The following is a 13,479-nucleotide window of genomic DNA, read 5'->3' on the forward strand; positions in this document are numbered from 1 at the left end:
CCCTCTGTTCGAGGCCTCTATCCCTTATTCACATGGGAAACAGAACTCCCTCTGGTCGAGGCCTCTATCCCTTAGTCACATGGGCATCTGAACGCCCTCTGTTCGAGGCCTCTATCCCTTAGTCACATGGGCATCTGAACGCCCTCTGTTCGAGGCCTCTATCCCTTAGTCACATGGGCATCTGAACGCCCTCTGTTCGAGGCCTCTATCCCTAATTCACATGGGAAACAGAACTCCCTCTGGTCGAGGCCTCTATCCCTTCGTCACAAGGGCATCTGAACGCCCTCTGTTCGAGGCCTCTATCCCTTAGTCACATGGGCATCTGAACGCCCTCTGTTCGAGGCCTCTATCCTTTAGTCACATGGGCATCTGAACGCCCTCTGTTCGAGGCCTCTATCCCTTAGTCACATGGGAAACAGAACGCCCTCTGGTCGAGGCCTCTATCCCTTAGTCACAAGGGCATCTGAACGCCCTCTGGTCGAGGCCTCTATCCCTTAGTCACATGGGCATCTGAACGCCCTCTGTTCGAGGCCTCTATCCCTTAGTCACATTGGCATCTGAACGCCCTCTGTTCGAGGCCTCTATCCCTAATTCACATGGGAAACAGAACTCCCTCTGGTCGAGGCCTCTATCCCTTAGTCACATGGGCATCTGAACGCCCTCTGTTCGAGGCCTCTATCCCTTAGTCACATGGGCATCTGAACGCCCTCTGTTCGAGGCCTCTATCCCTAATTCACATGGGAAACAGAACTCCCTCTGGTCGAGGCCTCTATCCCTTAGTCACATGGGCATTTGAACGCCCTCTGTTCGAAGCCTCTATCCCTCATTCACATGGGGATCAGAACTCTCTCAGGTCAAGGTCTTTATCCCTCTGTCAGATGGGCATCTGAACGGCCTCTGGTTAAGGCCTTTATAATTCGGCCACATGGGCATTGAAACGCCCTTTGGTCAAGGCCTCTATCCCTCGGTCACAGAGGCATCTGGAGCACTCTGAATAGTTTTTGCGGGCCTGTTGCCCTCGGTCAAATGGTGATCTGAACGCCCTCTGATCAAGGTCTTTATAACTCGGTCACATGAACATCTCAACGCCCTCTGGTGAAGGTCTTTATAAATCGGTCACATGGGCATCTCAACGCTCTCTGGTCAAGGCCTCTATAACTCTGTCACATGGGCATATGAACGCTCTCTGGGCAAGGCCCCTATAACTCGGTCACATGGGCATCTGAACGCCCTCTGGTCAAGAGCTCTATAACTCGGCCACATTGGAATTTCAACGCCCTCTGGTGAAGGCCTCTATAACTCGGTCACATGGACATCTCAACGCCCTCTGGTGAAGGCCTCTATAACTCGGTCACATGGGCATCTCAACGCCCTCTGGTGAGGGCCTCTATAACTCGGTCACATGGGCATCTCAACGCCCTCTGGTGAGGGCCTCTATAACTCGGTCACATGGGCATCTCAACGCCCTCTGGTGAAGGCCTCTATAACTCGGTCACATTGGCATCTCAACGCCCTCTGGTGAAGGCCTCTATAACTCGGTCACATGGGCATCTCAACGCCCTCTGGTGAAGGCCTCTATAACTCGGTCACATTGGCATCTCAACGCCCTCTGGTGAAGGCCTCTATAACTCGGTCAAATGGGCATCTCAACGCCCTCTGGTGAAGGCTTCTATAACTCGGTCACATTGGCATCTCAACGCCCTCTGGTGAAGGCCTCTATAACTCGGTCACATGGGTATCTCAACGCCCTCTGGTGAAGGCCTCTATAACTCCTTTCAGGGGAATCCGTAGCATCTGGAGAACTCTGAACATTTCCTGCGGGCCTCTGGCCCTCGGTCACATGGGCATCTGAACGCTCTCTGGGCAAGGCATCTTTTCCCTGGGCACATGTGCATCTAAACATGAGTATTTTCAATACGCATAGATAATAGCATAGTGTAATATTTCAACATTTACATGCTCGTGTTTTGTGCCATGAAGACCTCACAATTCACAAGATTTAAATATCGAAGATAATCTTATATACTGTCGAATTATTTTTGACGAATTGTAATGGTATTGTCATCAATACATATTATTTTAAACGCATCAAGTCGGCATTAAGATTATGTGATGAAATAATCAATATATTCGATAAATGTTTCCATAATGTTCCTTCAATTTATGTCATTATTCTCAGGATATAAAAAAGTTATTGCTGACAATGTCGCTTTAAAGCTCATCTCGTTTTTTTTTTTATCGGCGATGTGTTTGAAATATTAAAACTATGAAGTTTTAAACCAATATGAATCTAGAGCAATAGCTCCATATCTGTTTGCCACATCAAAGACATTTTATATATATAATACCACTTACAAGCAGCTACTTGTCGAAACCATATTTATGATGGCCATGAATTATGTCTGTATTTTGTCTTGCTTCATACCGAAGCGGCTACACTTATCTCAGAAAATGTCAGATAAAGTTCGGATTGAGTATATTCGATCCCCCCGTCGTTTATATACAAGATTATTCTGACTTCGGGGGGAAGATTGAAATGTTGAAAGTCAATCGACCAGAATATCATTGAAAGCTATTGGTAATTCTTGCGAACAAACACAAAATCAGCCAACTCGGTACTCCTTGCGAACAGACACACAAACGCCGGAACTTGGTACTTCACTGCAAAAAGACAACAAGAATGCCAGAATTTGGTACTCCATCGCGAACAGACAACAAGAATGCCAGAATTTGGTACTCCATCGCGAACAGACAACAAGAACGCCAGAATTTGGTACTCCATCGCAAACAGACAACAAAAACGCCAGAAATTGGTACTCCATCGCGAACAGACAACAAGAATGCCAGAATTTGGTACTCCATCGCGAACAGACAACAATAATGCCAGAATTTGGTACTCCATCGCAAACAGACAACAAGAACGCCAGAATTTGGTACTCCATCGCAAACAGACAACAAAACGCCAGAATTTGGTACTCCATCGCAAACAGACAACAAGAACGCCAGAATTTGGTACTCCTTCGCGAAACAGAAAACAGCAACGCCAGAATTTGGTACTTCATTGCGAAACAGACAACAATAACGCAAGAATTGGGTAACTCCATCGTGAAACAGACAGCAACAACGCCAGAATTGGGTACTCCATTGCAAAACAGACAACAATAACGCAATAATTTGGTACTCTATCGCGAACAGACAACAACAACGCAAGAATTTGGTACTCTATTGCGAAACAGACAACAGAAACGCAAGAATTTGGTACTCCATCGCAAACAGACAACAAGAACGCCAGAATTTGGAACTCCATTGCAAAACAGACAATAGCAACGCCAGAATTTGGTACTCCATCGTGAAACAGACAATAATAACGACATAATTGCAAACTGACAACAATAACGCCAGAAGTTGGTACTCCATCGCGAACAGATAACAGCAACGCCAGAATTTGGTACTCGATTGCGAAACATACATTAGCAACGCCAGAATTTGGCACCTTGTAACTCCGCTGCCTCATTTAGTACCGTGTATCTCGCCTACCCCAACGAGTACCGTGTAACTTACCGACCCCCTTGAGTACTGTGTAACTCGATCCTCTACTTCATCGATTAATGTGTATCTCGCCTATCCGAATGAATACAGCGTAACTCGCCAACCCCATTGAGTATTGTGTAACTCCCCCACCTCAGTGTGGACCGTGTTTCACCACGACCTCAGTGAGTATCGTGTTTCTCCGATCCCCCATTGAGTACCGCGTAACACCCCTACACCACTGATAACCGTGTTATTCGTCTACCCCATGTATTACCGTGTTAACAACTCCCAACACTCATTGAGTACCATGTTACATCCCTACACAATTGAGTACCGTGTAACTCGCCTACCTCATTGCGTACTATGTTACTCCCATCCCCCATCGAGTACCGTGAAACTCGTCTACATCATTAAATGCCGTGTAACTCGCCTACCTCATTGAGTACCAAGTTACTCCCATCCCCCATCGAGTACCGTGAAACTCGTCTACATCATTAAATGCCGTGTTACTCGCCTACCTCATTGAGTACCAAGTTACTCCCATCCCCCATCGAGTACCGTGAAACTCACCTACATCATTAAATACCGTTTAACTCGCTTACCTCATTGAATACCAAGTGACTTCCTACCCAATTGAGAACCGTGATACTCCCATCCCAATTGGGTATCGTGAAACTCCCCTACCTCATTGATGACCGTTTAACTCCACCACCTCATTGATGACCGTTTAACTCCACTACCTCATTGATGACCGTTTAACTCCCCTACCTCATTGATGACCGTTTAACTCCCCTACCTCATTGATGACCGTTTAACTCCACTACCTCATTGATGACCGTTTAACTCCACTACCTCATTGATGACCGTTTAACTCCACTACCTCATTGGTGACCGTTTAACTCCACTACCTCATTGATGACCGTTTAACTCCCCTACCTCATTGATGACCGTTTAACTCCACTACCTCATTGATGACCGTTTAACTCCCCTACCTCATTGATGACCGTTTAACTCCACTACCTCATTGATGACCGTTTAACTCCACTACCTCATTGATGACCGTTTAACTCCACTACCTCATTGGTGACCGTTTAACTCCCCTACCTCATTGATGACCGTTTAACTCCACTACCTCATTGATGACCGTTTAACTCCCCTACCTCATTGATGACCGTTTAACTCCCCTACCTCATTGATGACCGTTTAACTCCACTACCTCATTGATGACCGTTTAACTCCCCTACCTCATTGATGACCGTTTAACTCCCCTACCTCATTGATGACCGTTTAACTCCCCTACCTCATTGATGACCGTTTAACTTCCGATCCCATTTGAGTACCGTGTACCTCCTCTTCTACACTGACAACAGTGTAACACCGAATTCAACCAATTTCCGTGTAACTGCCTACCTCATTGATTATCGTGTAACTCGCCTTCCCATTGAGTACCGTGTAACTGGCCTACCCCATTAAATACCGTGTAACACCTCTACCCCATTGAATACCGTGTAACACCATTACCACATTGAATACCGTGTAACACCATTGCCACATTGAGTACCGTTTAACTCACCTACCCCATTAAATACCGTTTAATTCGCTTACCCCATTTAATACCGTGTAACACCCCTACCCCATTGAAAACCGATTAACTCGCCTCACCCATTCAATACCGTGTTACAACCCTACCCAATTGAGTACTGTTTAACTCCCCTACCCCATTGAATAAAGTGTAAAACCCCTACCCATTGAATACCGTTTAACTCCCCTACCCCATTAAATACCGTTAAACTCACCTACCCCATTAAATACCATGTAACACCCCTACCCCATTGAATTCCGTGTAACTCCCCTTCCCCATTGAATACCATTTAACTCCCTAACCCCATTGAATACCGTTTAACACCAGTACCCCATTGAATACCGTGTAACACCCCTACCCCATTGAATACCGTGTTACTCCCCTAACCCATTGAATACTGTTTTACTCGCCCACCCCATTATATACCGTGCATCACCCCTACCCCATTTAATACAGAGTAACACCCTTACCCCATTTAATACCGTGTAGCACTCCTATCCCCGTTGAATACCGTGTAACACCCCTAGCCCATTGAATACCGTATAACACACTTACCCCATTGAATACCGTGTAAAACCCCTAACCCATTGAATACCGTGTAATACCCCTACCCCCATTGTATACCGTTTATCTCCCCTACCTCATTGAATACCGTTTAACTCCCCTACCCAATTGAATACCGTTTAACTCCCCTAACTCATTGAATACCGTGTAAAACCCCTAACCCATTGAATACCGTTTAACTCCCCTACCCCATTGAATTCCGTTTGACTCCCCTAACCCATTGAATACCGTGTAATAACCCTACCCCCATTGAATACCGTTTAAATCCCCTACCCCATTGAATTCCGTTTGACTCCCCCTAACCCATTGAATACCGTGTAATATCCCTACCCCCATTGAATACCGTTTAACTCCCCTACTCCATTGAATACCGTTTAACTCCCCTAACCCATTGAATACCGTGTTACACCCATACTCCATAGAATACCGTGTAACACACCTACCCAATTGAATACCATGTAACTCGCCTACCCCATTGACCACCGTTTAACTCGCCTACCCCACTGAGCACCTTGTAACTCGCCTACTCCACTGAGCACCTTGTAACTCGCCTACCCAATTGAATACCGTGTTACTCGCCTACTCCATTGACCACCGTTTAACTCGCCTACCCCACTGAGCACCTTGTAACTCGCCTACTCCACTGAGCACCTTGTAACTCGCCTACTCCATTGAGCACCTTGTAACTCGCCTACTCCACTGAGCACCTTGTAACTCGCCTACTCCACTGAGCACCTTGTAACTCGCCTACCCCACTGAGCACCTTGTAACTCACCTACCCCACTGAGCACCTTGTAACTCACCTACCCTACTGAGCACCTTGTAACTCGCCTACTCCACTGAGTACAGTCAGTTACTCTACCCCATTCAATACCATGCCACATCGAGTATCGTATAACTCCCTTACACCATTTAGAACTGGGTAGCTCGCCTACTCCACCGAGTACTGTGTAATTCCCCCTCCCCCATTAAATACAGTTTAACTATAACTGCTACTCCCCCTCTCAATTAAGTACAGTGTAATCCTCCTCCCAATTGAGTCCTATTTAATTTCCCTCCTCATTTACATTTAACTTTAAACTCCCCTTATGAAAATGATCTGTCACAAGGATACCCGTTAACAAAGTAAAGTATTCTACACGTGATGTATAGCTTTAAACTCTGGAAAAAAAGAAGAAATAACTTAAGATTTGGCTTATCTCACAACCTTAAAAAGCCTATGCTTGTGAAAGTTCATTGTTTATACTGATTGGGTTTATTCGGGTATCTTTTATTATATTGTTTATTCGGGTATGTGTTACTATATTGTTTATTCGAGCATGTATCACTATATTGTTATTTTGAGCATGTTTCACTATTATTGTTTATTTGAGTATGTTTTACTATATTGTTTATTCTCGGGTATGTTTTACTATATTGTTTATTCTCGGGTATGTTTTACTATATTGTTTATTCTCGGATATGTTTTACTATATTATTTATTTGAGTATGTTTCATTTTAAGATTAAGCTCCATATTGATTGTTTTCTTCATTCATGTTCATATTGTTCACGAGCTCTTTGCATCAAGACAATATATACAATAACATATTGTTTGAAATATTTTGTTGATGCATCTCCTTTTAAGTTGCATGCGCTATGTAGCAGTGTGGTCATATAAGATGAGGGACCGCGTCCCAACATGCAAGATGCATGCGCTATGTAGCAGTGTGGTCATATAAGATGAGGGACTGCGTCCCAACATGCAAGATGCATGCGCTATGTAGCAGTGTGGTCATATAAGATGAGGGACCGAGTCCCAACATGCAAGATGCATGCGCTATGTAGCAGTGTGGTCATATAAGATGAGGGACCGCGTCCCAACATGCAAGATGCATGCGCTATGTAGCAGTGTGGTCATATAAGATGAGGGACCGCGTCCCAACATGCTAGATGCATGCGCTATGTAGCAGTGTGGTCATATAAGATGAGGGACCGCGTCCCAACAAACCGATTGTTTTTGTTAATACTCGTACATACTTACAATTAACCACTATATATTCAAGCTGAACATTTGGAATAGTGTTCACTAGTGTTCCACTAAGCAGATTCATATAGGGACTGATGTCCTTTAAAGCTCCATTATGGCTCATGTAAGTTGTATGTTAATGGGCATCGGTCACATTTACTGTGACTTTACTCGTAGCAGTAAATGATTCGCTACTCGAAGATACTGGTGTGGATGTTCACCGTTTTCTATTAAATACACTCGAACTTAATCAATCATAAGTCCGAAAGTTACACTTTCAATAAGTAAACTGAGACTCTCTTCTTCATCTATGTTACAGAACTCAAGATCGTCTCGCCAGAAGAATGTTCTAAGGGCATTTCTAACAATAACTTAAACAATCTATTGTTTATTTGCAAAATGAACCAGTATATAGATCTTCACTTAACACAAATAAAACAAAAACAATACAACAAACACATAAAGGGGGGAAGAACTAAATGTTCAACTCCTGTCTCGCAAATTCAGATTTCTGTAAGTTTATTATGTATTTAAAGGGGCAACATTCGCTGCCTCGGCAGCGAGTAAATGGGGAGTGGCTTATTGTGAATTCCCTGAGCTATGTACCTGTCTGTTAAACTCAGTGTTCTATCTTTAGCACACACAAGAGAAATGTAAACATACAGGGCTGATCAGAGCAGACGATGTGTTTCCCCACACTACAATCTTCTATATGAAATAAAGATGACCAAGCCATCTTTAACAGATGTTTTCTTTGAAATGATTGTTTTCTTGTCCCTGACTGGCATTTTGTTATTTCGACTAATTTTTTTTTTTGTATTGGACATCCCTCTCAAATGTTTAGAATCAACATTCTCATTCCAGTCCAAAATAGCAAGGGGTATTCTCAGTCCGGAATCCAAAACTAATTATATTGCCAACATACTATAATAATGCTTTATTGAATGCATCCACAACCCTAGTACAAATTAACCTTATTGTAAACGAGTTCAGCAAGGAAACAATTCAGATAGTGTTGACACCTTTAATTGGTAATTAAATGTCACTGGCTGGAATCTGGTTTGTGTATTGATAACTGGAAATCAAATGCACATTTTGAGTCAAAAAGGAGGAAACTCAAACACAGTTATACATGAACATTTGCAAGACATGGAACTAGGTACTGCCTTCCTTTAAAATAATAACTTTGGGCAGAATAAGAAGACTCAAAATATGGAACAAAATAATCAGGACAAAGATATATATATATATATATATATAAATATATATATATATATATATATATATATATATATATATATATATATATATATATAGTTTACATGACTGAAGAACAATAGGAGATATTCACTTTACCTGGCTGGGATATAAACATTTGCAATGATGACAGAGCTTTTGATAGAAAGCGAAGGAGCAACTAACATTTAAGCAATGAGGTTCATAATTATTTTTTTTAAACGACAAATATGAAAACAATGTTACATATTTAAACCTGGGAATGATTCACCAGACTTATTAATTACGTAACGCTTCAAAAGGAAAAAGTGTTAATATCATAGAAAACAATTAGACTAAAATGTAGCATATGAAGCTGATGATATCAATCAATAATTTTGGGATATTCAGGTGGAATAAAAACTTATCAAGGTTTGTTCACTTTTGTTACTACAGTATTTGATAGTGAGGCATGTCGTCTGCTACAGGCAAGCTGCTAAGGATGTAAACACCAGCACGTGGTAATGTTTACATCAGAGAGTTCATAACCCCCAGAACACCAATTAGCCACTCAAATTTTCAATCTGACAGTTGGATTTTTTTCTTAAAGTCATGTTTCTAGTAATGTTTCAAAAACAAATTAAGGATTTTTTATTTGTTTAACCTTCATTCTACATGCCTGCAAAGTTTCATGTCTCAACTTTTTGAAAGCATTGCATAAATTTGGAAAAAGTGTCCCTGATGTGAAACATGCATAAAATTATACTAAAGCTTGCCCCAGCGCCCCCTAGAGGTTTATATAGTCCTGTTACCCCTTTAATGCGTTTTACTGCAATATGTGTTTTAACAAAGTGAAGATCATTCGCAATGCTTTAAGAGAGTGTATGGATCATATTAACATTCAAGCTTGTAGGTCTTTGTAAGAGATAAAGAGTGTTTATAGTACTGACTTAATAATAACAATAACTGGTTTATGGTCAATATTACATTTTGTCCAATAAAAAGAAAGTATTTAAAAAAATCTTATTCAATTTTTCAGTAAATAAGCAGTCAATCGTTATTGATTTTAATCAGGTAAAGCGGTAAATATAAATTGTGGCTGCCCCGATAGTTTGTATTTTACACAGTATAACGTTGACCACTAAAACAGTTAACGGATTGTTGATATGTACTTACACAGAGTAAATTATTATACAACTGCGTCGCATAAAACCATTTAATTTGTTAAAATGTATACTTTATAAAATCTTAACTACTGCTTTCTTCAAATATAATTCTGATAATATACACTTGTGTGCTACTCCACGACATTAGACAAAACAGAAAACAACAACAGCAACCAAATGAGCGCATGTCAAGCGCCTTCAGGTCTGCGCTCTTCTCGACAGCTGCACAAACACTTTTGTATGAGCACCACAATTTGACAAGTTAATCTAGCTAGTTGTGGTGGCACTGTTTTTGTCCCTCAATGCTTGCAATAATTTATAGAGAACGTCTTTATTGGAAGGTCCTGGTTTCACTCTCTGAGTGTTTTCCTTTACAGTTTGTTCTGCAATGTTACCATGAACACCTAAATCTTTGATAGCTATGTCCCGTGTTGATTCAGCCAAGAGCGGCGCCCCTTTCGAAACTGGTGATTCCTTTTTTATTCGTTCCCGATGCTGATCCGATATGTCTTTGGAAGCCGAAAGCCTCTTTTCGGCCGTTGCTAGAAACAATTTCTGAAATGGTGACAGAGCGCCGTTTGCTGATGGGACTCTAGTCGTTGAAGAACCGTGTCCTTGGTAACTCTTAGAGGGGTCAATAGAGCGAGGGGTCTGATACGAGCGGGTGGTTCCACCATTGTTGACTATGTCCGCAGCTCCACTTAAATTGAGATTATTCTGTTTTGGGGACTGCAAGAATGAGTGTACTGTTGGTCGGTTGTTGTTCGGATGGTCGATAATGTGTGTTGGGCGGTTATTCGCTGTCCATTTCTTCTCCTGTCCAAGGTTTGAAGACCTTCCCAGGTGGCTGGGCCTGGTGTTTGGCAGGTGTATCGGGCGGTCGTTGTTGGTTGTTCGCGTATTAGTTATATGCGTGGGTCTCGATATTCTCATATCGCGCATTCGTTTAAACATTTCCACCCGTCTCCGGATCATATCCATCTGTTCCTTGGAGAAGCGTGATGTGTTTCCTCCTCTCGATGGGCTACTGTCTCCGGCCTTTGGCTGGAGTTGAGGCGACGGGGCCTCTGTTGTGGTCATATTGATTCGTTCCCTTTTTATATAATTTTCCACGTGCATCTCACGTAATGGAGGCCCCGTGGACTTACTCCTTGCAGCGATGAGTTTTCTCAGTGCGGCAATCAGATTGTTTTTGGATGGAGAATTAGTGTGTGGTTGTGCTTGGGTCGTTGTCTGATAAATCGTCTCCACATTTTTTACTGATCTAGCACCGTTTGGCAACAAAGAATCATATTGCATAGTCTGAACATCAGGGGTGCTTTTAAGATACCCAAGCTGTGCCCCACTCTCGCTCTGCTGCCAGTGCCTGGCGTTCACGGAGCTCTGCCCGGGATGCCCCGCATTCTGGCTGTTTCTATTTCCCGCTGACATTTCTCTCCAACGGTTCTGCTGCCAGCTAACCCCGCTTTGGCCACTGACATTCCCGTTTGTGTCACTAACGCCCTTCAACGCATTTGCACTTCTTATTGACTGCAGCATTTTGGTTTTGAAATCTGCGATGTATTCTTGAGTGTTTGTTGGTATTTTTGTGGTTGTCTGATAACTCTGTGTTGTAGGTTTCGATGGCAAGCTGAGAACATTCGACCTTATTTTCCCTTGATCTCCGCGTATCAGCTTGATCCACAGGTCTTGTTGTAATTTCGCTTCCTGGGTGGGGCTCATCGACTGTTGACCCTGCTCCGTGTTGTACCAAAGGCCATGGGAAAACGCATCTCCTCCATATTGTGAGTCGAAACTGGGAGCTGCCGAGGTCCGGGCGGTAGTGGTGGTTGGAGTTTCAGTCAGCCCCAACAGCAGTTTCAGCTGGTCTAGTTTGCTTAGAGACATGGATCCATCTTGCAGGTTGTTATAATGGAAAGGTTCAGTGGCCCTTGTTGTAGTTGTTGCGATAGTAGTAGTGACAGGTGTTATTCCTACCTGCAGCCCTAACATTAATTTCAACTGGGCAAGTCTGTTGTTAATTCGTTGCAGTTCTTCTAGTTTCTTTAATTCTGCCATCTTTCTCTCAATCTCGATTTGTATTGCCGGTTTCTGTGTCGTAGTTGCGGGTTTTACATACGACTCAGCCATTTGAGGTTTACCGTTCAGGTCGTTCAGCCCAGCGCCTGATTGATACCAAAAATCATTAGGTGTTTCCGACTTTTGAAATCGATTTCCAAACTGGCCGGTTAACTTCATGGAGGGGTCGTATATTTTCTCATATGGGACTTGTACAGTCGGGGTATCTCCCCCTAGTGGCTGGCTCCGTCCGTCAACCAAGCTCGCAGTGACCTGTGACGGTGGAACGTCATAGTTGCGCGTGTTCATATTCCGACTTGTGTCAGTCGGGCCGTTTTGATTCGTTCCTTTATGTCCTATCTCGTAGTTTGTGAATCGTTCTTTAATAACAACCGGGGGGCGGAACGAATGATCTTGGTTTTTGAAGAAGTTCACCGGTTTGTCAATCGGAACAGGCGTAATATCTATTGCATCGTGTACAGGGGCTCTACGCCAGGAGTTTATTGTTTGACGAGCGTTGTTGTTGTTGGTTTCCTTATGCGTGGAGGTATCCACAACCGGTAGCCTGGTGGTTTTTGGTGGTTGAGGAGCCCAATTGTTATCTAGGCCGCCATACCGTTCATTCTGTATATTATATCTGGAATTATCTTGTGGGGGCGGGATATTCACACTCCCATATCCTTCGTACCATGCTTGCTTCTGTTGAGACTGTTTGTCCCTACTCGCTTGTCCTTGATTATTATATTTATCATTATGGTTCCCGAACTGCCTATGATTAGACTGACTTTGACCCGGATCGGTAATACCATTACTAGTGTACACGTCACCGTTTGCGCTACCAGTGTGCATAATGTCACTCTTTAATGGTGCACCTGGTCCCAGTCGAGGGGCGGGAGTTTTCTCCAGAAGACTTCCATATCTATCATAAGTCCTCTGAAAATCTTGGGGAGGTGGTGTACTGTCAGAGCTACCTCGGGCTTCAACCCTCCATGGATCGTGTACATTTCCATTTCCTCTGCGGGGTGAATGTCCGAAATTTTGTTGTTCACTTGTCATTATGCCTTCGTTTGTCGGAGAATATTCATTCATAATTTCTCCAGTATGTACAGCATTGTTCCTGTTATTTCCTTGAGGAATAGTTCCAAACATTTGCTCTTGTGCACCGGTCCTCGAGTAACTTCCTCTGTAAGGCACTGCCTGTGGAAAGTTCTGGCCCATCCCTGATTGGCTATAGTGTGCCAGGTAAAAAGGAGCAGCTGTCGTCGGATTCTGGAAACGTGAACATTTTTTTCTTAAATAGGAAATTCTGTACAGCAACTACGCGTAAACAAATTCTAGTCACATACTTATTACATA

At 43.1% G+C, this 13,479-nt stretch overlaps 1 protein-coding gene across 1 annotated transcript in view; it reads right to left on the bottom strand.

The window, feature by feature from the left end:
* Positions 1-8,060: 8,060 nt before the first annotated feature.
* Positions 8,061-13,479, bottom strand: part of LOC128221552 (uncharacterized) — a 76,055-nt gene continuing 70,636 nt past the window's right edge. Inside the window, exon 8 of the mRNA XM_052930158.1 lies at positions 8,061-13,392. Coding sequence (XP_052786118.1) covers positions 10,333-13,392 — 3,060 coding nt within the window. The 3' untranslated portion in view covers positions 8,061-10,332. The remainder of the gene's footprint in view (positions 13,393-13,479) is intronic.

Source organism: Mya arenaria, chromosome 16, assembly GCF_026914265.1.
Source record: "Mya arenaria isolate MELC-2E11 chromosome 16, ASM2691426v1".
Taxonomy (NCBI): Eukaryota; Metazoa; Mollusca; class Bivalvia; order Myida; family Myidae; genus Mya; species Mya arenaria.